At 23.9% G+C, this 23,744-nt stretch overlaps 4 protein-coding genes across 4 annotated transcripts; 1 reads left to right on the top strand and 3 right to left on the bottom strand. All coding sequences in view use genetic code 6, as the record gives it.

Annotated features, from left to right (window-relative positions):
* Nucleotides 1–1,323: 1,323 nt before the first annotated feature.
* On the bottom strand, nt 1,324–6,101 carry TTHERM_00785880 (ABC transporter C family protein; the record flags this gene model as incomplete). Its single annotated transcript, XM_001022126.2, has 7 exons — nt 1,324–3,671; nt 3,731–4,718; nt 4,835–5,163; nt 5,219–5,705; nt 5,764–5,895; nt 5,959–6,018; nt 6,072–6,101. The coding sequence occupies 7 exons, from the start codon at nt 6,099–6,101 to the stop codon at nt 1,324–1,326; spliced, it is 4,374 nt and encodes a 1,457-aa protein (XP_001022126.2).
* A 2,637-nt stretch (nt 6,102–8,738) lies between these two features.
* Nucleotides 8,739–9,206, bottom strand: TTHERM_00785870 (hypothetical protein; the record flags this gene model as incomplete). The annotated part of the gene is made up of 1 exon (XM_001022125.3): nt 8,739–9,206. One exon carries the CDS (start codon nt 9,204–9,206, stop codon nt 8,739–8,741), a length of 468 nt encoding a protein of 155 aa, XP_001022125.1.
* Nucleotides 9,207–10,028: 822 nt separating this feature from the next.
* On the bottom strand, nt 10,029–11,022 carry TTHERM_00785860 (hypothetical protein; the record flags this gene model as incomplete). The annotated part of the gene is made up of 2 exons (XM_001022124.1): nt 10,029–10,242; nt 10,352–11,022. The coding sequence occupies 2 exons, from the start codon at nt 11,020–11,022 to the stop codon at nt 10,029–10,031; spliced, it is 885 nt and encodes a 294-aa protein (XP_001022124.1).
* Nucleotides 11,023–12,819: 1,797 nt separating this feature from the next.
* Nucleotides 12,820–23,615, top strand: TTHERM_00785850 (cation channel family transporter; the record flags this gene model as incomplete). Its single annotated transcript, XM_001022123.2, has 16 exons — nt 12,820–12,847; nt 12,998–13,200; nt 13,269–13,564; nt 13,881–14,610; nt 14,933–15,941; nt 16,082–17,256; nt 17,357–17,675; nt 17,738–19,003; nt 19,083–20,124; nt 20,208–20,606; nt 20,665–20,770; nt 20,847–21,239; nt 21,296–21,798; nt 21,849–22,231; nt 22,298–22,638; nt 22,695–23,615. The coding sequence occupies 16 exons, from the start codon at nt 12,820–12,822 to the stop codon at nt 23,613–23,615; spliced, it is 9,114 nt and encodes a 3,037-aa protein (XP_001022123.2).
* Nucleotides 23,616–23,744: the final 129 nt, after the last annotated feature.

The following is a 23,744-nucleotide window of genomic DNA, read 5'->3' as shown; positions in this document are numbered from 1 at the left end:
GCATGTGGTTTCACCCACTTAATTAAGAAATCTCTCATTTTGACACAAATAAAAGATTAAAAAGATGAGAAATAAAATTTTAGTTATATATTTAATGTTTATTTTAGTGATCCAGAATATTTTTAAATTGATTAAGAATATCAAAATATATTTGAATATTTTAAATATTGTAAACTTTATTTACTACATTCATTTTTGAATCGAATATTTTAGAATATATATTCTGTGAGATCATTAACAAGTATATATTTTATTAAAATATTATTCAAATAGAATAATTTATTATAAGAAAAATTTATAAATTGAAAGAAATAATATAAATTTGAAAAAATAACTAATTAATTTTATTAATAAAGTTTAACCGTTTTATTTAAAATTTTTATATTAAATTAAATTTTTTTAAAACCTTCTAATTTATTTATTTTATAGATTTTTGTTTTTATTTATTTTATTAAATTTTAAAAAGATGTTAAATAAGGAAATTAATTTAATAATTTTTAATAAACTTAATTCTATATTTTTTACTTTCGTACTATTCAACCATTAAATAAACCTCTAAATTTTAAATTTAAATGTTATCACTACTCAGATATTACTTATCTTTTATTTATCAGTTTTTAATCTCATTATAAAATAAAGTATTAGTAAATTTATAAATAAATAAACTCACTGTTTTTATGAATTCAATAAATTATATTTAGAAAAAAATCAGTGAATAATAAGCAAGGTATTAGGAAAGTAAGTTTTCCTAAAATATTCAGCAAAAAGATAGCTAGATTGATGTAAGCTGATTAAATAAGGGTAAAAATTATTAGGATATGATTATACATACTCTTACATAAGAGGAAGTTAGCTAAAATTTTAGACTCAAATAAAGATAAAATCATCATTACATAAGAAAACTTTGAAGCTTTAGGTATAAAATATTTATGCAGCAAAATCGAATTAAAAGCTTAAGTAACACAATTATGGTAATAAGGAGATCCTCTTAAAAGGTATTCGAAAGCTATGGAATAAACGTTGTACGTAGCCAAAAGATTATTTAAAAAGTTTGATAATGATTGATCAGGTGTAATTTCAAAAGATTAAATACCTTAAATCCTTGAAGATACATACCTACATTAAATCAGGAATGAACTAAAAAGTATCTAAATAAAATAAAAAAATATAAATTTGGTATATTACTTAAATTCAATCTTTATTTTAGAGAAACAACAGTATAAATTTTAATAGTTTATTAAAAACAAAACAAATAATATTTATTAAAAGGGTTTGATTAAATATTAAAATAATTAAAATTAAATTTTTTAATTTTTATATAAATCATTCATCTATGTTATGGAGTTCACTATATCTTTTTTAGGCAATTTTTAAAATATTTAGGGAGTTATCTTTTCCAGTATTTTTAACCATCTATGCAAATATAGAGTCAGATGTTATATCGCTATCTCCAATAGTTTTAACCAATAATTTATAAGGTTCATCACATTCAGATACAACACCTTAATCCATAACAATTACCTTATCATAATCTGCTATTGTATTCAAACGATGAGCTATTGTAAATATAGTAGAATTTACGAATTGCTATTTAATAGCTTATTAAATGAATTCATCAGTCCTCATATCAACATTTGCTGTGGCTTCATCTAGCACTAATATTTTACTGTTTTTCAAAATGGCTCTAGCTAAACATATTAACTATTTCTATCCAGTTGAGAAAACACTTTGAGCATTTGACATATCTGTCAACAAACCATGAGGTAGTTTTTTAATTGTCTCCTCTAAATCTGTTTGTTTTAATGCTTACCAGATTTCTTCATCGGTATATTCATCTAAAGGATCTAAGTTTCTTCTTATTGATCCACTAAATACGAAAGGTATTTAAGGAATTATACTCATAGAGTTTCTAAGTGTATGTAGACCCATCTCTTTTATGTCTACACCATCTATAGTGATAAGACTTCCACTCTCATATGGTACCATTCTGAAAAGAACTTGTAAAATAGAAGATTTACCAGCACCAGTTCTACCTACACAACCTACTCTTTCGCCTCCTCTTATACTAAAATTGCAACCTTTTAATACTAAGTCAAGGTCTTTTCTATATCTCATTTGAACATTTTAGAAAATAATATCACCATTTTTTACCCAAGATTTTTTCAAGTGATTATTTTCTGATTTTTTTTGTTATTTTTTTTTATCTTCTTCGCCGTTTGTTAAGTAAAGTTTGTGATCCAAAGGATTAACTAATGGATCTTCTTAAGGAAGTCTACAGATTTACAGGGCACGCTCAACAGATGACATGTTGCTGTCAAGATTAGGAATTTAACGAGAAAGTGCTGCTATAACATCAATAATTTATGTTAAATATACGATAGATTAACCTAATTTATCTGAAGATGAAGATGTGTAAATACTAAGAATGATTCCTGAAAGACTAAAGCAAGTAGTTGTTAGCTATTAATTGAATGCGAAAGCTCTATTAAATCTCCATACAGCATAATTTGTACGAATAGAATTATTTGCATTTTTACACATTTAAGTGAAGAAAGTTTTTGCTTACTTATAAATTCTGATATGCACTATGCCCTAAATTGTTCTAGCAAAGAAAGAATACACTGGACTTTTAAACATCAAATCTAATTATTTAGATCCAACAATTAGAGGCATGTTATTTTTCAAAAGCAATATTGTAGTGAATATCATGAAAAATGCGATGATAAAGAACCATGGGTTAAAGACTCCAACAGTAATGCATATATTAAGTAGTTGAAGAGGACCTTCTAAACTATCAAAAAGCATGAAAGGAAGCATCAAATCTGCATTACCGATATCACTTGAAAATTTATTTAGAATACGTCCTGAAGGAGTTTAATCAAAATATTAGATAGGAGCTCGAGTTAATTAATTAAACATATGAGTATGTAGATTTTAATTCGATATATTTGCAGTTAACACAGTTAAGATATACTTTGAGACGCACACAATGATAAAGCAGACCATCAGAATTCCTGACACATAGAATAATTGTGTTTTATCCTCAGTCTGATCGTAAGATCCGAAAACGTAATAAAATGATGTGTAAAGACCTTCACTCAAAAGATAAAGACTCAATACAAAAGCAATTCTGAAGTTGCTTCTAATGTATCCAAAATAAGTTTTATATGTTCTTAATGATAGGTCAAATTTCTCTTCCTTTTCTAATATAAATAATTTGCCTTTTTTTTCTTTAATTTCTTTGAGTTTTTCCTCTTGCTCTTTATCTAGATGCTCTTAAGCTTTATTATCTTCTTCATCTTTTTAATTTTCAAGCATATTCAAGTTATTGCTTGACAAATGTGATTAAGAAGCTTTATCTTCACCAAAAGTCTCTTAATTAGCCATCTCTAAAAGTATCTTTTCTAATTCATGGAATTTACCTCTATGAGCAAGGTTACCTTATTCTAAAACGAGTATTTCATCACAAGATTTAGTGAAGTGAATTTGGTGAGTAACCAATAATACAGTTTTGTCTTTCAGTAATCCATTTAAACAATTTTGGTAAAGTTTTCTAGCAACTTTGGAATCAACTGCACTCAGAGGATCATCTAATAAGTAAATATCGCTTCTGCTATAAACTGCACGGGCTAGAGAAAGTCTTGCCTTCTAACCACCACTCAAATTAACACCTAATTAAATAAATAATCATCATGTAATAAAATCAGTATTAATAATTAACTCAATTTACCTCTTTCACCAATTTCTGTCTCATCCCCATTTGGTAACTGCTCTAAGTCTTACACCAAGCAGCATGCCTTAAGCACTTAGTTGTAAAATTCTTCTTCATAGGGCTTGCCAAATAAAATATTGTCCTTGAATTTACCAGAAAACACGTAAGGTTCTTGCTCTACAAAGCTGACTGTGCCAACTTTTTTTAAGTCACCTTAGAGATGAGGAATCTCATCTAACATAACTTGCAATAGAGAAGACTTACCAGAGCCTACTTTACCAACAATGCCATACTACCAGCCTTTTCTAATTTTTAAGTCAATTTTTTTAAGTACAGGAGGATTGTCAACATCCCAAAAGCCACTGAAATTAGTAAACTCAGCAGCATTTTAAGGATCTGATGGTTCTTGAATAGCGTACTCTATTTAGTTGTACTTATTATTCTTGATATCAATAGTTTTTTATTCTTCAGGTTCAAGTTCGAATTGCTTCATAGCTTATTTATCTCTTTATCCTTATGGGTTTTCTTTGAGGAAGACCATTTTCTTTTTATTGAGTTGTTCTCTTTTCTTTTTAATTTGTAATTATCTCTCATAAAGCTCAGGATCATGGTCAAGGTTTTCTTCCAAGAATGTAGTTGATTATTTTTTGAGTCTCAAAAAGTCTGCAAAACGATTTAAAATCAATCCAATTTAAAATAAGAATCCTATTCCAACACCTGTTAAAAACAAAATACTCCTCAATCCATAAAGCTATTCAAGGGTAGCATAAATAATTGAACTAGAGACAGTTGCTGTACCTTTATAATACACAATCAAAATAGGGAAGAAAGCAGCAATAAGGACTAATGAAGTAGAATTTCCACGATCAGATGCTCTAAATAATTAAATATTTCTAATGCTATTAAGCTCTTTCTTTCTGACTATTTTTACATATTTTTCAAAAGCTTATTCCCATCCATACATTTTCATTAATCTAATACCTTCCACAGTTTCATTAATGAGTTTCTGTAAAGTTAAAGAAAATTGTAAAATAAATAAATAAAGAAATGATTAAATTTTGAATTAGAAAATTTCATTTATTTTAAATTTAAAATTAGAATAAAGTTAACAAAATATTTTACTATTCTCTCATCAGAAAATTTATTTTTCATATCAGTATACACTTTTTATTTAACTCCAAATATCAGCTAAACTGGAATGATCATTGTTATGATCACAACACTCAGAATTCCATACCCTCCAAAACGAAAGTAAAGCACAACTGCTGATATAACTAGTAAAAGAGGAATGTAGAGAATCATGAATGCAAAATAAAGCATCATTTCCAATGTACCTAAATCGTAAGATATCAAATTGAATAATTTTCCTATATTAGCTTTTTATATTTGAAAGTTTGAGAGATTGGATGCCTTTGTGTAGAGATAAGTAACCAAATTCAGTCTAATTTAAGCTATAAAAATTATCTTTAAAATAAAATACTTTTGAAGTAAAAATAAACATTTTACCTGAAATATTTTGAACCAAGTTGAAAGCATTATTGTTTGTAGAAATATTAATCAAAAGTAGTATGAAAAGCATAAAAGCCCAAAATAAAGCCATGCCTAAATCATCATCATTGTAAGCAGTTATAATTCTTTAAATAAGAACAGAGTTAAATACTTTTACAATTAAACTCAATGCTATGATAATATGACACTTAAGAAATTCTACTCTAAAAACATATTTCACCATGCTTGAAACATGTTTTCCTTAAATGTTTTAGCCTTTGCTAATCCTATTAAGTGCTTCTTCCATCAAGAAATAGTTATTTTCTACTTTTTCACTTGGCTCTAAATCTGGTAAATGATGCAAATCCATTCTTTTTTTCTTTTAAATCACATTTTTATGAACCAAATACATCAATTTTGTGACATCTACAAACATGAGTCTTAAAATCCAAGGAACGCCTAATTTAAATGTCTTATTATCCATTCTAAATTCTTTATCTTGCTCCTTTATTTATATTAATCCATCTTAATAATAATAATTTAAAAATAAATTTTAAAACTACCTTTATTTCTACTTTAACTTATTCTTTTGATGAGCTAGATTTTTCATCCGAACTCAATTGCGTTTAAGCTGCTTAAGCATTTTCCTTCACTATATTTTAAACACCGTTATTAATGAGTCCTTTCTCTTCAATCTGGTATTTTGATAAATAATATATTTGCTTTTTTTTAATTTCATGAACAAGTGAATTAATTACATTATCAGTTTGAAGCGTCTCAATAAAATTGTTTGTGTGTACACCTTTATTGGTCTCTTCCTTTATTAAACAATAAATTTTAGTATATAACCCTAATAATTTCTAAAATCTACCTTTTCTGCAGATTAATGAGGTAGGTTCATTTATTGAGAGTTATTGATTTGTTAATTAATAAATTAATTTAATATTTTATTAATTATTAATTCTTTAATAATGTTTTTAATATTTAAAAGCAAATTAATTTATTCAAATTTATGGCTAATTAGTAATACTATGATGAATGTACTGAAAATTTTAAGAAATATTATAAATTTAGTGTTTACTTTTATTGAGTATTGTAATTACCAGAAATAAAAAATTACAAGCAGACATTACTTACTTTTCAACTTTTAAATTAATCCAATCCATCTAGTGATTTCATTGATTTTAAATGAAATTTCATATAATTTATATTTGATAAATTAATTCATTCAAATGTAATCTAAATAATTCAATGTCTAGATTTAGTTAGTTTCAATTTTTTATTTTGCTTTTTGTTTTGATTACTTTATTTCAATAGTACAAACATCTTAAAAAGTTAATGCTTAAAATTGGTAAATTTTCTTGCATCGATTTAAATTTTACTAAGTAAAATACCAAAACATATTTAGTAAAAATCATTAATGTTATTTAAACTCATATTACAAATACAAATATTATTTAACCTTTAAAAATAAATTGATTTTCTCTTTGATTTCATTTATAAAAGCAAATAAAACTACTTACTTTGATAAAAATGATAGTAAAATACCAATAAATTATATCCTTTCTGTATCAAATAATTAATCATTAGTAACATATAATTAGATTTATTTTTTCTTACTTCTATTTTAAATGATAATAAGAACAAAGTTTGGCATTTAAAAAGATATTAAATATTTATTAATAAAAAACAAAGCGAAATACTAATAAATTCTAATCTTTGAAAATTCAATAATGATTATTTAGTAACATATTATTAATTTTTTTTTTCTTATTTCTATATTTTAACTATAATAGATAATTAATGTTACACCTTTTAATAAGTTTCCTTTATATTTCTTTTATTAAGCAAAATCAAACTTTTTACTTCTCTAAATAAATGAACTAAGTAAAATCCTAATAAATTCTATCTTTTGTGCATCAAATAATTAATAATTAGTAACATCTGATTAAATTTGTTTTCTCAATTTAGAAATTGAACAAAGAAAACTCTTTAGAAAATTTAAATAACAAAATAAAAATATGATAATAAACTATTTCATAATTATTTTCCTATCCATTAAATACAGGTTTGAAATATTAAAATATAATTATTTATTTCATTCATCAAAATTTTGGTAATCTTAATGATACTAGAATTAATATTTTTTTTGTTTTTATAAATATTATTAAAATATCATATATTTTATTTATAAATATGCTTACAACATAACATTATTTTGATTTTATAGCTTGAAATAAAAATTATTTTTAATTTTATATAAAATGAATTATTTTAACAAGTATTTGATTAATTTAAATCTTAAACTAAAATAAATGAAATTATTTTATCTCAAATATAATTTTGGAAAATAATTTATCTAAGAAATAATAAAATTATTCTTTTCATTATAAAAAAGTAAAATGAATAAAATTACATTTAAAATAATTTGTATGATTCTTATAGAAAACTTTTTACATAATTTTTTGTGTTATTAACTGAATTAATTATTTCATATTTCATTGATAAATTGATGTATTAATTTTTAGAAAATATATAATAAATTGTTTTATAATTTTTACCTGATTTATTAACCTTATATTGTAAGCAGAACAAATAAATAAATTATAAAATTTCTAGTAGATAAATAGTCAATCTTTTCTTTATTACTTTTGAAAATTTATTTTTTATTCTAATTAATAATGTCATTTTGTGTGGCATCGTCTTAATCTGGTTATCATAAAATTTGATGGATATTATAAAATGATTAATTTATCTTCTTATTTATACTTGATTTTTTTATTTATATTTGTAAACAATATAAAGAAATAACAACAATTTCTAGTAGATAAATAGTAAATCTTTACATATTTAAAAAAAATGTGGAATAATTAAGTGAATTTGTTATTTCACAATAAAAATTTAAATCTAAATTAGAAATTAACAATTCTTAAAATAGAAATAAACTATAAAAATACTATTAAAAATACATCAATAATTGAATTTTAGATAATTACATTTATTCAATCTAAAATTAACTAAATAATTCATTTTCATTATTGACATTAATATTAAATAGATCCTTTTTATAATTTAAAAAATAATTAATTTTTTATTTAATGTGCAATAATATTTATTCATTAGAAAATTTATTAAAATTAATTTACTAATAAATATTTTTTAAAAATTTAGCTCAAATTAATAAGTAAATAAACATTTTAAATATATTTATTTATATTAATTATATAACAAAAATTAATATTGGTATGGCTAGATAGAATTTATTAAAATTTTACTATTACTTTTTGAGTTAAAATCACAATTAATTAACTAATATAAATTTAATAACCTTATAAAAACATTTTTTAAACATTAAAAAAATTTAGATTTAAAGGTTTTTAAATATTTTAAGTTATTCAAGAAAACTTAATTTGCACTCAAATTTCCACATATCATTTAGCATTTACAATAAACACTTATAAAATTAATAATGCGTGATTAATAAACATTTCTTTTGAATATCGAAAGTGTTTTTAATAAAATAATTTTAAATATTGACTCATTTTTTAACTTTAGCACCAAAACCTCTCTTTTTATCTTGCAAAGAAACAACTGATTGACTAGATTTACCAGTTTTTTCTTCTCTAATAGCTTCCTTTGTACGAGCAGTTAACCAATAAGGAACTGTTAATTGAATAAATGCATCTAAACCAGAAAGAGGTCTTTCATTTATAGCTTTTTAACGATATTCTAATTCTTTTTAAGGAGCATCAGCAATATTTTATTTAATTTTTGCAAGACGGAAAGGTCTATTTCTCTATTCCAAAGTACCCTTAGGTTGTTTATGTCTTGGATTATTGCTATCATCTTTTGGCAAATTGACAATCCATGGAATATTATTTAATCTGAATTGCTTTCTCAACAAAGCTTTATAACGATTGCTGAGCATAGGTCTTCTCCATTCTTTACCAACTTTTACTGGATTAAATGCCTATGATAAAGTAAGATATGCTAATCTAGTCCACATTTTTCAAATAACTAAAATCTTCTAAATTTAAGTTTTCCTTTTTATTCTTGCTATATCTAGAACTTTGATACTTGATATAAATTAAAAATTTTGTTTTTTCTTTTTTATTCCTTTGAATTCTTTAGCTTTATTTGTTTGATTTTTGCTTGCTTATTTCTTTGTTTGGTTAAAAACTCTATTAAGGAGATCTTCTTGCAAATAATTATAGGTTATCTTCATACTAATTTACAAATTAAACAAAAAAAATTTGAATAAAAAATTACATAATAAAAATGTTTTTAAAAAAATTATTTTACTTCTAACATATTGAATTATTGAAAAATGATAAAAACTATCTAGCAAAGCTAATTTATTTACGATTAAAACAAAAAATTGACTCTTATAAAAGGATATTTGTTTCTTTTATCTAATACAATTTAAATTATCTAAAGTAAATTTCATAAATAGCAAGTAAATGTTTATAAACTATTAATAAGATAAATATTTATCTCTTAAAAGTTTTTAAATTTTTTGATTTTTTTTATTTATGTTGATAAACAAAGAAATAGAAAATGAAATAATTTTAATAAGAAATAAATAAATAAAAGTTAGAAATATTTTCTTGACACTGTATCAAGATGATATAATTTAAATTTATTCTAAAAACTAAATTAAACTATACGAATTTTGTAAAGATTAATCTGCTTTTGTAAATAAATAAACTCAATATTATGTATGATATGCCTTATCAATTAAAATTTATACTGAAGTTAATTTGGAAGAAATGATATAACAAAGTGTACAAATATCTCTACTAATTCACATATTTGAAATTAAGAAAAATCATTTCTTTTTTGGATTTTTTATATTTTGAACAGCCTCTATAAAAGCATCATCTTATACTTTCATCTTTTCCTCCATTTCTTTATTAAGTCTTTCAGTTTCCTTTTATATAGCTTTGTCTATTTTTTACTATCTTTCTCTTTCTCTCTTGAGTCTCATCCATTCTTCTCTTTTTTTAGGGGGAACCATATGAATACTATCTCCCTTCATAATTCTAGTTATATAAATTTTTTATTATTTTACTATAATAACAACACATTAAATTTTTATATAAAAATTCGGTCTGTTATATTTTTTACTAAATATTTTAATAAATTAATTACTCCTCTAATTATTCAGGGGTTAAACCAGTTTCTTTATCAATAAGATATTCTTGAAGCATAGGGATTTCCGTTCTTGGTATTACTTAACCATCGCTAAGAAAATCTGTGTAAGGGAATTTAGATTTAAACATATCAAAGGTTCTTATTTCTAAGTTAACAAAGGGAGTATTTGCAAATAAATACATCTCATAATGTCTGTAGAAATTATGTAGCATAAAGTTGTTGATTTTCTTTATTTCGTCTAAATCAAACACGAGAATCGAAACGGGAGGTCTAAATAATGAATGGCGTACTAATATTTACTTCAAAAGATTCAATGACTTTTCTGACGATAGCCTTTTATTAAATGATTCAGAGTAAACATTATAGCATATTTCAATCAAAGTTGTAGTTTTTTTAAAGTTGAAATCCTGTGACAAGGCAAATAAAAACATTTAAACAATGAAGTCTAAAAATAAAATAGGAATTTCTCTGTCTTCATATTCAAGCTTCTCAATATAAGCATCAAATATATTCTTAAACTATTTCTTCAAGTACTCTATATCATTTTTCTTTTCTACAAATCTTTCATACTTGTCTTCTTTTAAATATCTATTTCCTAAAAAGTATTATGAAGTTCTCCACTCTTCTGGAATTACAAATTTTTTATCATCGTGTCTGCTACTTAACATTTCAATTTATTTTTTGCTAAAAATTGTTGCGAAAGTAATAAAAATGAAGTTTGTCTTAGTGCTACCAATCTAAAATTTGAATTATTATTAATAAATATATATATATATCTTATTAATTGGTTTCTTATATTTTCTTATATGAATATTAAATACAAGAATTCTAATCAACCATGTAAATAATCACTTATATTTCTTATAATATATGTGTTTAATCATTCATTCATTTTTAATTATCAACTTTCTAATTTTAAAGAATTGTTTCTTTTTTTATTATTTAAAATAATTTTTCAGTTAAAAATGGTTTTCCCATTTTTGTTATTTTTTAATAATTTTAACAAAAAATTTTCTTTCCATGTGATTTTTTATCCTCGATTTTATTAAATTTAAAGACTGATTTAATTAAAACTTGAATTAATCGAAACATATGGTTTTCATTATTTATTATCAATAGATAGCTGTTCTTACACTTCAAATTAGAATGCCAATCAAATATGTATGTAAGTATCTTCAAATACTTAATTTATAAAAATACTTTATAAAACTCTAAGATATTTTTCTAAAGTAGCAAAAAAGATGTTTATCTTAATTCAATTAATTCAAAATTTATATTCATACTAATATATAATGTCTATATTGTTAATTGATTTATAAAATTTAATAAATTTAATGTTAATTTTTATGTTTTCTAATAATTACATTTACTTATATAATAAATGCATTGACTTCCCTTCAATTATGATCATTAAATTTTAATTTCAAAAGAGCTTGAAGTTTTTGTTGTTTTTAAAATAATTTTTTAGTTAAATTTTTATTTATTTTGAATATTTAAAAGTATTAAAAAGAAATAAAAATCGAAGGCGATAATCAATCGTATGAGTAATAAATTGATGTAATTAATTCATTTAATCTGATTGAGTGATCGATTTTATTTTTTAATTGATAATTATTAATAGACTAAAGATACTTGTTCTTACACTTATTTAATTAGGTTGATCAAATTAGAATCTCAAACTTATTATATAAGTCTTCAAATTCATAATTTCAAAAAATACTTTATAAAATTATTTTTGATTTTAAAAAAATATTTGGAATAAACACTGTTACATATATTTTATTCTGAAAATATGAAAACATTAAAATCAAGTTAAATATTGCTTAACATTATTTTTTATTTAATAATAATACAAAAAAGCAGATTAATAAAAAATATTATTAATCTACATATTGATAAATAAATTAAAGATAGAAAAATTTATTACTAATTTGGTACTATTGATTTCTTTTGTTTTTCGATTTGATTAATTAAGATAGTTCGTTGGTAAACATGTTTATAATTGCTTTAGTGATATTTTTAATCATAAAGTTTTTCGGTTTTCAAAATGTGTAATGTTTATTACTTTTATTATTTATCTATTAAAATATTCATAGAATTTTTATAAAAAATATAAATTATTAGGCAAATTAGTCAAAAATTTAAGAATTACTATGACAGTCTGTCTAATTTTAGTACAGCAAAAATTTTTTCTTCTTAGTAATATTAAATAAATTCAAGGCAAATCAATCCTTTTATAAATAAATAATATTAACTATTACTGAATCTTTTTAGAAGATAAAACCAAAGAATCAAAAAATTATTAAAAACATATTACTGGAAATATTAATGTTTCTAATGCATATTTATTAAAAATTTTGAAAGCGAAAGCATAATTTAATTGTCAGGTTATTAATTCTTTTAATAAAAAACTATAAATAATTTATCAAAAAAAAAAATAGCACTAGTTTTTATTTTAAAGGGAAATGCTTTCGTCAAGCAGTTAAAATAAGTGTAATTAATTCATTTTTTCAAGGACAATTATCTTCATTTCACTTTGCAAAATAAAAGCGCTTATCATAAATAAAAAAACTTTGTCTTCATAAAACATATTTAGATTATTGCTATTCACTTATATATCATTTTTAATCATAATAATCATAGAGGGCTACTGGATTGAAAAGCTTAAAGAAATATTGAAGGAAGAAAAGATAGAAGAAGAGGAAAGCTCTTAGTTTAATAATTCAAGTGATGGTAATATATAAAATTAAAACTCTGGTATAAAAACACAAGAGAGTATGCCAGGCTCAGCCAATTCTCAAAATGAGATATCCTTTCTTGAAAATGATAATAAGCAAGGCAAAAAGGTATGCTTAAAATTTATATATCTACTAAAAATTTGGTTTGAATTTTAAATAAAATATAAAAATAAAAGGAATAGAATAAAATAATGTATTAAAAAGTAGCTGAGGCATTCTATAAAGAGCAATCTTTTATCATAGATAATGATGAAAATGAAGAACAAGACAAATAAATTTAGAAACTAAAATAGGAAGTAGAAGAACAATAAAGCTTTTTTGATAGCGAAGATGAATTTGACAAAGCATATAATGATTAAAAGAATAAAGCATTCTTAGATATTGTAGAAATGAACGATTTCGACAGAATCAACCAATACCAAGATCATACCATATTTTAAAAAATCTATAAAAAAATATGGTACACTAAAGTGTAATATTTTAATTTTGATCTTAATTTTAATAAAAGCGAACTGGATATGTGAATATGTAATTAATTCGATTTTTTGCATGTAATAGACGAAACGCTAATTAGTTAGTCTTTTATTAAATAATCGATACCACATAAAATATCAAATACTATATTTTCAAATCAATAATTTATCAGATTAAAATCTTTACAGTTTCTTTGCGATTTGAACTAAAAAATATTAAATTTATTTATTTATTTATAATTGCAAAAACTAAATTCTGCCTCTCACTCATTTCTCATTTTATGATTATATTTAAAATATATTTTTTAAATTTAGACTTATTAATTGGATTGCCTTGAAAATTATAAATCATCCTGTGTTTGAAGTGATTTCGCTAGGTGTTATTATTTTTAATTCTATACTCTTATCACTTGATGATCCAACAACTAACAGCGATAATAACGCAGAGATGGATTAAGCTTTGCTCATCATTTACACAATAGAAATGGGTCTTAAAATTATTGCTTTAGGTTTTATTTTCAATAAAGGAGCTTATTTGCGTGACACATGGAATATTATTGATATAGTTATTATTATTACTGGTTTCTTACCTTAAAATGAAATTAATCTCAGCGCTTTGAGATCTTTAAGAGTCCTTCGTCCTCTTAAGTCTATCACCAAAATCAAAGCTCTCAAATAATTAATTTAGGCACTATTAAGTTCTATACCGCTCCTTAAAGACTCAATAATTATTTTATCCTTCTTTTTTATTATATTTGGTATCGCAGGTCTCTAGCTTTTCACAGGTTAACTTAAAAGTAGGTGTATAGATCCTTAATTAGGAATAATGGAAGGAGATGATGGAGATAATGTCATTGTTTGTGCTTCTGATTCTGATTGCGCAAACACTCCAGAATATTCACTAATTTGTTCAAAAACTATGAAAAGTCCTTTCTATGATACTATTTAATTCGATACTTTCGGCTGGTCAGTTCTTAATGTTTATGTTATTGTTTCTTTAGAAGGCTGGACATAAATTATGAACCTTATGCAATCTGGTTTTTCTGTAATTAATTATAAATTTATAATTTCAATAAATGTTTTTTAATTATAATTGCATTTATCAAAGTTTTTTTCCTTCAATCAAACTTTTTTTTTTTCATTGCAAATAAAATATTATTTTTTTTGGCTTGAAAATAAAGAAAGAAAGACTTAAAAATTAGTGAAGAAAAGGAAAAATTTAAATAAATTTTACATTGAAAAATAAAAAAATTTTTACTTCTTTTTGATAATATTTTTTATCAATAAAAAATTCTTATAAATTTATATTTTATTTGAATAAGATATTTTTTTATTAAATTAAATACAATATTATTAAAAATAATTAGTACTACTCGATTTTTTACTTTTTCTTTGTAGTTTATATTGGGGCATTCTTTTTAATGAATTTAACAATGGCTATTATTGGTGTAAAATATACTGAGTCTATATCAAATTAGCAGTCAAAAGTAGATAAGAATCAAACATCCTAAGAATAAGAAACAGGCTATAACATAAAAGATATGATCGAGTGGGGAATATATAAGTCAAACAAAGTTTATTACAAAGAATTAGAAGAAGAGAATAAGAAGCAGCACTCGCTATTTGGTTTCACAGAGACGTTTGGAATGCTAGCTGACAAATTTAAATCCTTATTGTTAAAATAATCTAGCAGCGGAAAGCTAAGTTAAGACGATACCAAAAAAAATAATAAGTAATCATTAGATAATTTAGAATAAGTTAAGGAATATAAAGTTAAAATGAATAACTCCCATCATTCAATACCACAATTACAACCTTAATTATAAGCATCAATAAACGGAGATAATATTTTTAGTAAATAATAATTAATTGAAAAAGAAGTAGATAATAAAGAAAATTAATAAAATAACCTCGTAAGAACTCTTTCTTAAGCTCCTAGAATTCCTATAGAAAATATTGATAATTTCTAAATTAAATTTACTGAGCAGCCAAAACAAAAAACTTTGGTCTAAGGAGGCTAAGCAAGAAATCTAAGAAATAACAGGTCTAAGATACTAACTAAAAAAATTTCTAAAGTTGATAGTCTTTTATCATCTACTAGAATAGTTCCATTAAATCCTGCTTCAAATGAACCCAACTAATATAAATAGTCAAGATTTTAAAAGTAAAATATTGCAGCCTAAGAAATTAAAAAAGCTTCTTCTTTATTGAGCCAAAATTGCTCAGAGTAAGACGATTAACATTTAAGTTAAACTAATGAAGACAAAGTTAATAAAAAAAGAAGTAACTCTTAAAACAAAGAATTGAATTCTAATTAAAATGAATTAATTTCTCCAGAAATTCTACAAGAATAACTTGATTAGATTAGCAGCAAAGGTAAAATTTTATATAATTTTAAATAAAATAATTTCATTAAATTACATTTAAAACAATCTTGGATTAAAATAGTAACTTTTTTTTAGAAGATTTTTATTTCAAAAATAATTATTTTTATTTATTTATTTGTTAATAAAAAGATGGAAATCAAAATTACTATTCTAATTCGAGGAAATCTAGCTCAGTGTAAAGATCAGCTGCCAAAAACAAATCATCTAATAGCTATTCACCAAACAAAAATTATAAGTAAATTGTTGCTGGAGATAGAATAATACACTTAGCACCAATTTACTCATAGAGTTCTTAATTTAAAAAAAATAAAAGAAAGTAAACAGTTATTAGTGAAAATGAAAATATGCTAAATTCAAAGAGATTAAGCTAAAATATGTTATAAAGCAAAAGAATGTCTTAGATAGGAGGGGATATTAGATTATAACGAGACAGTTTGAATTAAAAAAGTAATGAAAATTCTTTATTAAAAGCTGATTAAGGTACTTAAGAATTTAATAAAGAATTAAGAAGGAAATCTAAAAGAAATAATCAAATATCTAATATGATTTTAGACAGCATGAATTCAAGCTCTAAAAGAAATAGTATTTCTAAGCTATACGACTCAGTTAATTCTGATTAGTTTGCTCAAGATGATTTCTTAAAAGAAATAGAGGTTTAAGAAAAAATTCTAAGATATAATTAGAAATATAATGAAAATGAAATAAACGAGAAGTTAAATAATGATGCATAAATTGAAAATAACTACTCCTCTAATAAAATGACCATAAATTAATTAAAATCTAGAAAATTAAAGTAAAATGATAATCAAGACTAAACTGAGAATTATCAAGTATTACCTGAAAAGCTAAAATTAGATAACACTCGTAAAGAGAAACATGAATAAAAGTAAAACGATGTATCAATTTAAATGATATAATAATATAGAAGAGATAGAAAAGATAAGAGCAAAGAGAGTGTATCCAATTCAATTTAATCAAGGAGAATAAATTAAACAGCTTCTTAAGGAAGTTAAAATGAAAGTAGTCAAAGAGGTAAAACAAAAACAAATAGTGCTTTGGATTAACTATCAGAAGTGTCAGAAATGTCCATGGTTTAGTCATAAAACAATAGAGGAGCTAGCAGATCTAGAAAAAATACTGTTACATATGTTCCTGGAATTCCTCAAGATGAAATTAGATAAACCAAACCAACCATCATATTCAATGATGCAGAATTCCTAAATATTTTTGGAAAGTAAGATCATAATAAGGAAACAAAAATGCATTCTGACCAATAAAACAAGAAAAAGCATACAACTGTAAAAGTAAGATTTAAGAAACTTTAAAATTTATTTATTCTCTAATTTTTAATTAAAAGTTTTATTTTTAATCGATTTATTAATAAATTTTAATAAAAATTTTTAGGTACAATAATAAAATTAAGAAACATAATTAAAGAGATAAGAAAGCCGTAAAATAGATAGAAAGTATCATGCAAATGTTGATGAAAAACTTGATATGAAAAAGGAAGAAATGAAACTTTTGCTAAACTCTAAAATATTGAAACCAAGAGTGCTTTTAGAACAGCCAAACGAATACACTGAGGATATTCAACCATAAAAAAAATAAGAGTAGCACGAAAAAAGGAGAGCTGAGTAAAATAAAAAGCTAAAAAGTTTAAGATTCGTCATTAAATATTTTTCTCAAAAAAAACTATCAAAGAAGAAATAATAAAAAAAAGAAGGTAAAATTTATTTTATTTAGTGCATTTAGAAATGTTACAATTCATTAAAATATTTTTTTTAGATTTAAGAAAACTGATCCCATACAAGAGATCTGCTAGAATAGATGGTTTGAATAAAGAAAAATTATTTGCAGTACTTGACAATCAAAATATTGAAGAAATTTACTAAAATAAATTATCTATCAATTTAGATAAAGGCAATAACTTTAACAACTTTGATAACAAAAGCTACCACAGTCATAAAAACTAAAATATTGATGATAAGATAAAAGGCGCTCCATCTTCACACAATATTATTGAAAGAATATAGCATTAAGAGGGTTTAGAACCTAGCATAAATTAGGCTTAATCTAGTGAAAAGTACTAGGAGAATAATTTGGAAGATGTTTCCCAGAATAACTATAACATAAATTTAAGTGATAGGAAAATTGATAGCACTCCTGCTGTATAACTAAAATATGATGAAAATACACTAAATAGACTAAAATCTAAAAAGTCTATAATTGACGAAATAAAAAAATAAGATGAATCAATTGATTCTATATCTTAGAAAAAGCACCAATACTCTTCAACTAAACCTATAAGGTTAAATTCCAACTAGGATAGAGCAGGAAAAAAGAAAAAAGTAGAAACTGAAATAAAATGGGAATAATGGGATTACTAACATGCACTTAATAAGATTTTTTTTGATATCGATGAAGAAGATTAATAGAAATAAAAAGAAAAAAAGCATCAAAACTAAAGTGAAGGTGCACCTACTGTTGATTTATCTAAAAGTATATTTTCTAATTCAAATTATATACACAAAGACTCCAGATTCAGTGAAGGATCAGAAAGCATACTTTCTAAATCCAACATGATAGATGAAAGTAACCTTAATAATACTAGCAATTCAATTACCTTAGAGTTTTCAGAGAATTAGACCAGTAAAAAATAAGCTCAAGAGAATAAAACAGATTCTGTATTCAACACGGAATTTGAAAAGGAACCAATTGAGCATGACTACGTATCTACTAGAAAAAAAGAAATCCTTAACTTAGAGAAAAAAGGCTAAAATCTTATTAAAGTAGATTGGTCAGGTGATGCTGTCATCCCTTCTACTATTGCCATCAAAGAATAAAAATAATTAAATCTAATTATTTCAAAACTTAATATTTCGAAGTACGATATGGAATAAAATGAAGGAGGACTTATTGGAATAATCTAAGCATTAAGAAGAAGAATTAAGTATATAGTACATTCCCCAATTTTTGAATATTCAATAATGATTTGTGTTATTATCAACACCATCATTCTCAGTTTAGATGGAATCGTCACAGACACACAAGGTAAAACTTTAATTAATTTATTTATTTTAAAAAAATTATTTTATGAGTTGATTATAAATATTTTTAATTAAATTATTAGGGTTATAAACAATAAGTTAATTTAATATTTCATTTACTTTTATCTTTGCAATTGATATGATTTTAAAGATTATTGGTGATGGATTTACAGAATATGTTTCTGATAAAATGAATATATTTGACTGCATTATTGTTTGTCTATCATTATTTGAACTCTTCTTTATCACAGAAACGGGAAGTGGTAGTTCATTTAGTGCATTTAGAGCGATTAGAATTTTAAGAGTTTTTAGAGTATTAAGAGTGACAAGATTAGTCCGTTCTCTTTAATTCATGAAACTAATGATTACAGCTATAGGTTCATCTTTGTCTTAGTTCATTTATATTCTCTTGTTGCTATTTTTATTTATGTTCATATACACACTTCTAGGTATGAGTCTATTTGGTGGTTCATTTAATATGCCAGATAAGCCTACAAGAATGAATTTCGATAGCTTTTTAAATTCAGCATTTGCAATTTTATAGCTCCTAACCATAGAAAATTGGAATACTTTACTATAAATTTGTATTCGCTCAAATGTTAGCAACTATCTATCTGTCCTTTTCCTGATATCATGGATGTTTATTGGAAATTACATATTTATGAATTTAGTGTTGGCTATAGTAATGGATTCCTTCGACTCAGCTGAAGTATAAGCAGATAGAAGGGAAATAGAAAATAGATTTGAAGTAGTCGAAGACATTGACTTTAATTACAGTAGTGTAGGTACAACCATTCTAGCACAAACATCTTAATTTAGTTCTTCAGGCTATTCTAACAGCTTGATGAATAAAATAAATAGCAATAGTTTTTCAAATAGCCATAGAAAATCATAAACTGACTCGCAATCTATGCATTCACAAACTCTTAAATCAGGTAGCCAAAATCAAATTGAAGATGAAGATTTAGAAGAAGTCAAAAGAGAAAATATCAATTAAGTCTAATTCATTTACTTTGCAGGAGTTAAGTGCTAGCAATCTTTATACATCTTTTCTCAGTAAAATATAATTAGAAAGATTTGTTATAGAGCATTGGTGCATCCTTTATTTGAACAAGTTGTTTTAATGTAATTAAGTTATTTATTTATTAATTTACCTATTTTTATTTTATAATTTATGTTAATTTTTAAAATTAAATTCAAATAAATAGGGTGATTGTACTGAGCTCAATAAAACTAACGATGGATACTTATGTGAATGACTAAGAATCTTAGATTTATATTGTTGGGTTATCGATAGACAAGTTTTTTACAGCATTCTTCGCTTTAGAATCTTTAATTAAAATAATATCTCTAGGTTTGGTTTTAGATGATAACTCTTATCTCAGAGATAGTTGGTCTTAATTAGATTTTTTCATAGTTATTTGCAGTATAATTGATGTAAGTGTTACTTCTATAAATTTAAGTGCGATAAAGATTCTCCGTCTTCTCCGTACTCTCAGACCTTTAAGATTACTCAATCATAATAAGTCAATGAAATTGATTGTGACTGCATTAATGGAATCTGTTGGTGGTATTACTAATATGATTATGGTTCTTATTCTTATTTGGTATGTTTTCTAAAAAATGATTTTAAAACGAAAATAATTTTAATTGTAATAAAAATAGGTTAATGTTTGCTATATTAGCTTTAAATCTAATGAAAGGAAAGATGCATTATTGCAATGGCCCTGATGATTTATCCTTGAACCTATACGCTTACAACAAATAAAAAGTAATTAATATATAAATAAATATTTTGAATCTATGAAAGAAATATAATTAATTTATTAAATAATAATTTTAATCAGTGCCTAAATATTCCAGGAGCTACTTGGGAAATCTATGATATAAATTGTGATAATATAGGAAGCTCAATGCTTTTCCTATTTATTTTGTCTTCATTTGAAGGATGGCCTGATTATGTTTGGAGTTTTATTGATGGTGGTGATGATGGTCCTATTCTTAATAATAGTGCTTACTTCGCATTTTTCTTTGCTGTATTCATATTTGTTGGTGGATTTTTCTCTATTAACTTATTCAGTGCTATTATGTCTTTCAATTTTGACATAGCTCAGAAAAAAGCTAAAAATAAATACTTAACTGATGAACAGTCATAGTGGATAGAATTATAGCGTATGATTGTTAAGTCGACTCCTGATTTTAATGCCTTAAAAAAACCTACAAACAAAATAAGATTCATGGTAAATTTAAATATTTATTTAATTTTAAGTTGCTTATTAATTTTTTTAAATAAAAGCTATGGTCATTTGTCAGATCTTCATATGTTGAGATTTTTATCATATTTTGTATACTTTGCAATATTGTCACTATGGCTATGGCTTATGATACCTCACCATAATAATATGATTAAATTTTAAATGACTTAAATATCTTCTTTACAAGTGTATTTGTAACTGAAGCTATTATTAAAATAATTGCTTTCGGACTTTAGGGCTATTTTTTTAATGGCTGGAATTAATTTGATTTCTTTGTAGTTTGTGCTTCTATTGTTGATATAGTAACAACTTCTATGGGTAGATAATTCATAAGTTTCTTAAGAGCAGGACCATAGATTGCAAGAGTTCTCAGAGTCATGAGAGTTTCAAGACTCCTAAAACTGATCAAATCATTTTAAAATCTCCAAAAGTTAATTCAAACTACTATCTTTGCACTACCTCACTTATTGAATGCAACTGCTTTATTCCTGCTATTTTACTTTATTTTTGCAATTTTGGGTTGCTATCTGTTTAGTTCTGTCACGTAATTTATTTATTTACAAATATAAACAAACAATAATTTTTTTTTTTTAGAGAAGGAAATGTTATTGATCAGTTTAATAATTTTAAAGACTTCCACTCTGCTTTTATTCTCTTGTTCCGTTGTAGCACAGGAGAAGATTGGATGACCGTAATGTTTGATATTGTTAAGGGGACTTCTAATTATTCTATTATATATTTTGTTGTGTTTATTATTATACAAACTTATATGATGATGAACCTGTTTGTGCTAATTATTATTAATCAATTTGAAGAAAACTACATTGATCCTGATAACCCACTCTAAAACTTTACTGAGTCAGAAGATAATTTCAAGTAGCTTTGGGGTATTATGACAGAGAAAGATTAGGGTATCAAAATACATGAAAGATTTTTAACAGATTTTTACTTTTAGCTTTAAGAGCCTCTTGGATATGGTAAAAAAAATTCATTAAATTTCTCAATTTTAATTTTTTTTTTTTGAATCAAAAATAAATAAATAGATTACAACATGAAAAAGAAGACTTTTATTGAGAATTTAAAACTGCACAACAGCGGTATTAGTGATGAAGAAATAAAATCTAAGTGTGAAAAATTCAAAATTAAACAAAGATAAGAAGCTGATAAACATATCATGTAAATGAATATTTATTGTGACTATGAAGGATATATCTTTTTCAATGAGTTGTTCTTTTATTTTTTCAAATTTTCTCTGAAGGACGAAGTAAATGATTTCCCTTAACCAAAAAATTAGAAGGAACTTGAAAAATAAATAAAAGCTCTTTAAATTATGAGAAAGGAAGAAAGTATTACCTTTAAGAGAATGAATTATATCAAAAAGAAAGTAAATATTTTTTATTTTTAAAAAATTAGGCTAAATTATTGTTTATTTTAAAATAGCAATCTTAGCTTATAAAGCAGAAGATTAACAAAAAGCGTAAAGAAGGTGTCAATCCTATGGTGAGACGTCTATTTGTGGGAATGTGCTTCTAAAGTTGGATATAATACAGTAAAAGCACTTAAAAGAAAATTAATGATTTAAACTTCAACCATGAGGATATTTCATCACAGTCAGAGACTGACAGTGATTCTGAGAATGAGGAAGATGAAATTGACTTCTTGAAAAATGATGAAAAAGATGTGCTCTAATTCCGTTAAAATTTTAAGAAAAAAATTATAGAACGTGAACATACAATTTTCTCCAGACCAGTAGTTAAAAATGAAAAAAATCCTAATAATCTTTATGAAAAGGAAAGATATGTTTATCTTCCAAATACAGAAATATACAAAGATGAATACGTGATTGACGACAAAGACTATTACACAAAGTAAGTTTTTTAGGTGGAATCTAACTAAAAGAAACAATAGTACTCTACTTAAGACTCAAAACCATTTAGTGAAACTAAAATATAAAGAGAGCTACTGAAATCTCCTACTAATTAATCAATTGACACTCCAGTTAACTTCTAAGTCAATAGTAACCAGAATATGTATTCATAATCAAGTAGCTAATAGAAACTTTCAAAATTCAATAACTAATAAATAAATTAAGAAGATGAACAAGAAGAAAAGCAAATTATTCTAGAATCCTAAGATCCCTAGCCTATTTAATTAAAAATTCCTAGTATAAACGTACTGTCATCGTGCAAAGATCTTTCAGATGAATAACAGGCATATAAAGGAAATGATATTTAAAGTCTTAATACTATTTAAAACATGCCTAGCAGTGGTACTAATTTTATAGAAAAAGAAGAGATGCCTTTAACATTATAGACAAAACAAGTTGATATTGTTAGTAAATTTAAAAACTAATATAAATGATTAAAAAACTATTTACATTTCATTTAAAAATATTTATTTATTTTTCTTAAACACTTAATTTAAAAAAAATAAATTAAAATTAAATCAACCAATCAATTACTGTAATAAAATAATAATATATAATTTAAG

This window comes from Tetrahymena thermophila (assembly GCF_000189635.1).
Source record: "Tetrahymena thermophila SB210 genomic scaffold scf_8254491, whole genome shotgun sequence".
NCBI classification, from domain to species: domain Eukaryota; phylum Ciliophora; class Oligohymenophorea; order Hymenostomatida; family Tetrahymenidae; genus Tetrahymena; species Tetrahymena thermophila.
This window is presented reverse-complemented; position numbering and strand designations above follow the sequence as displayed.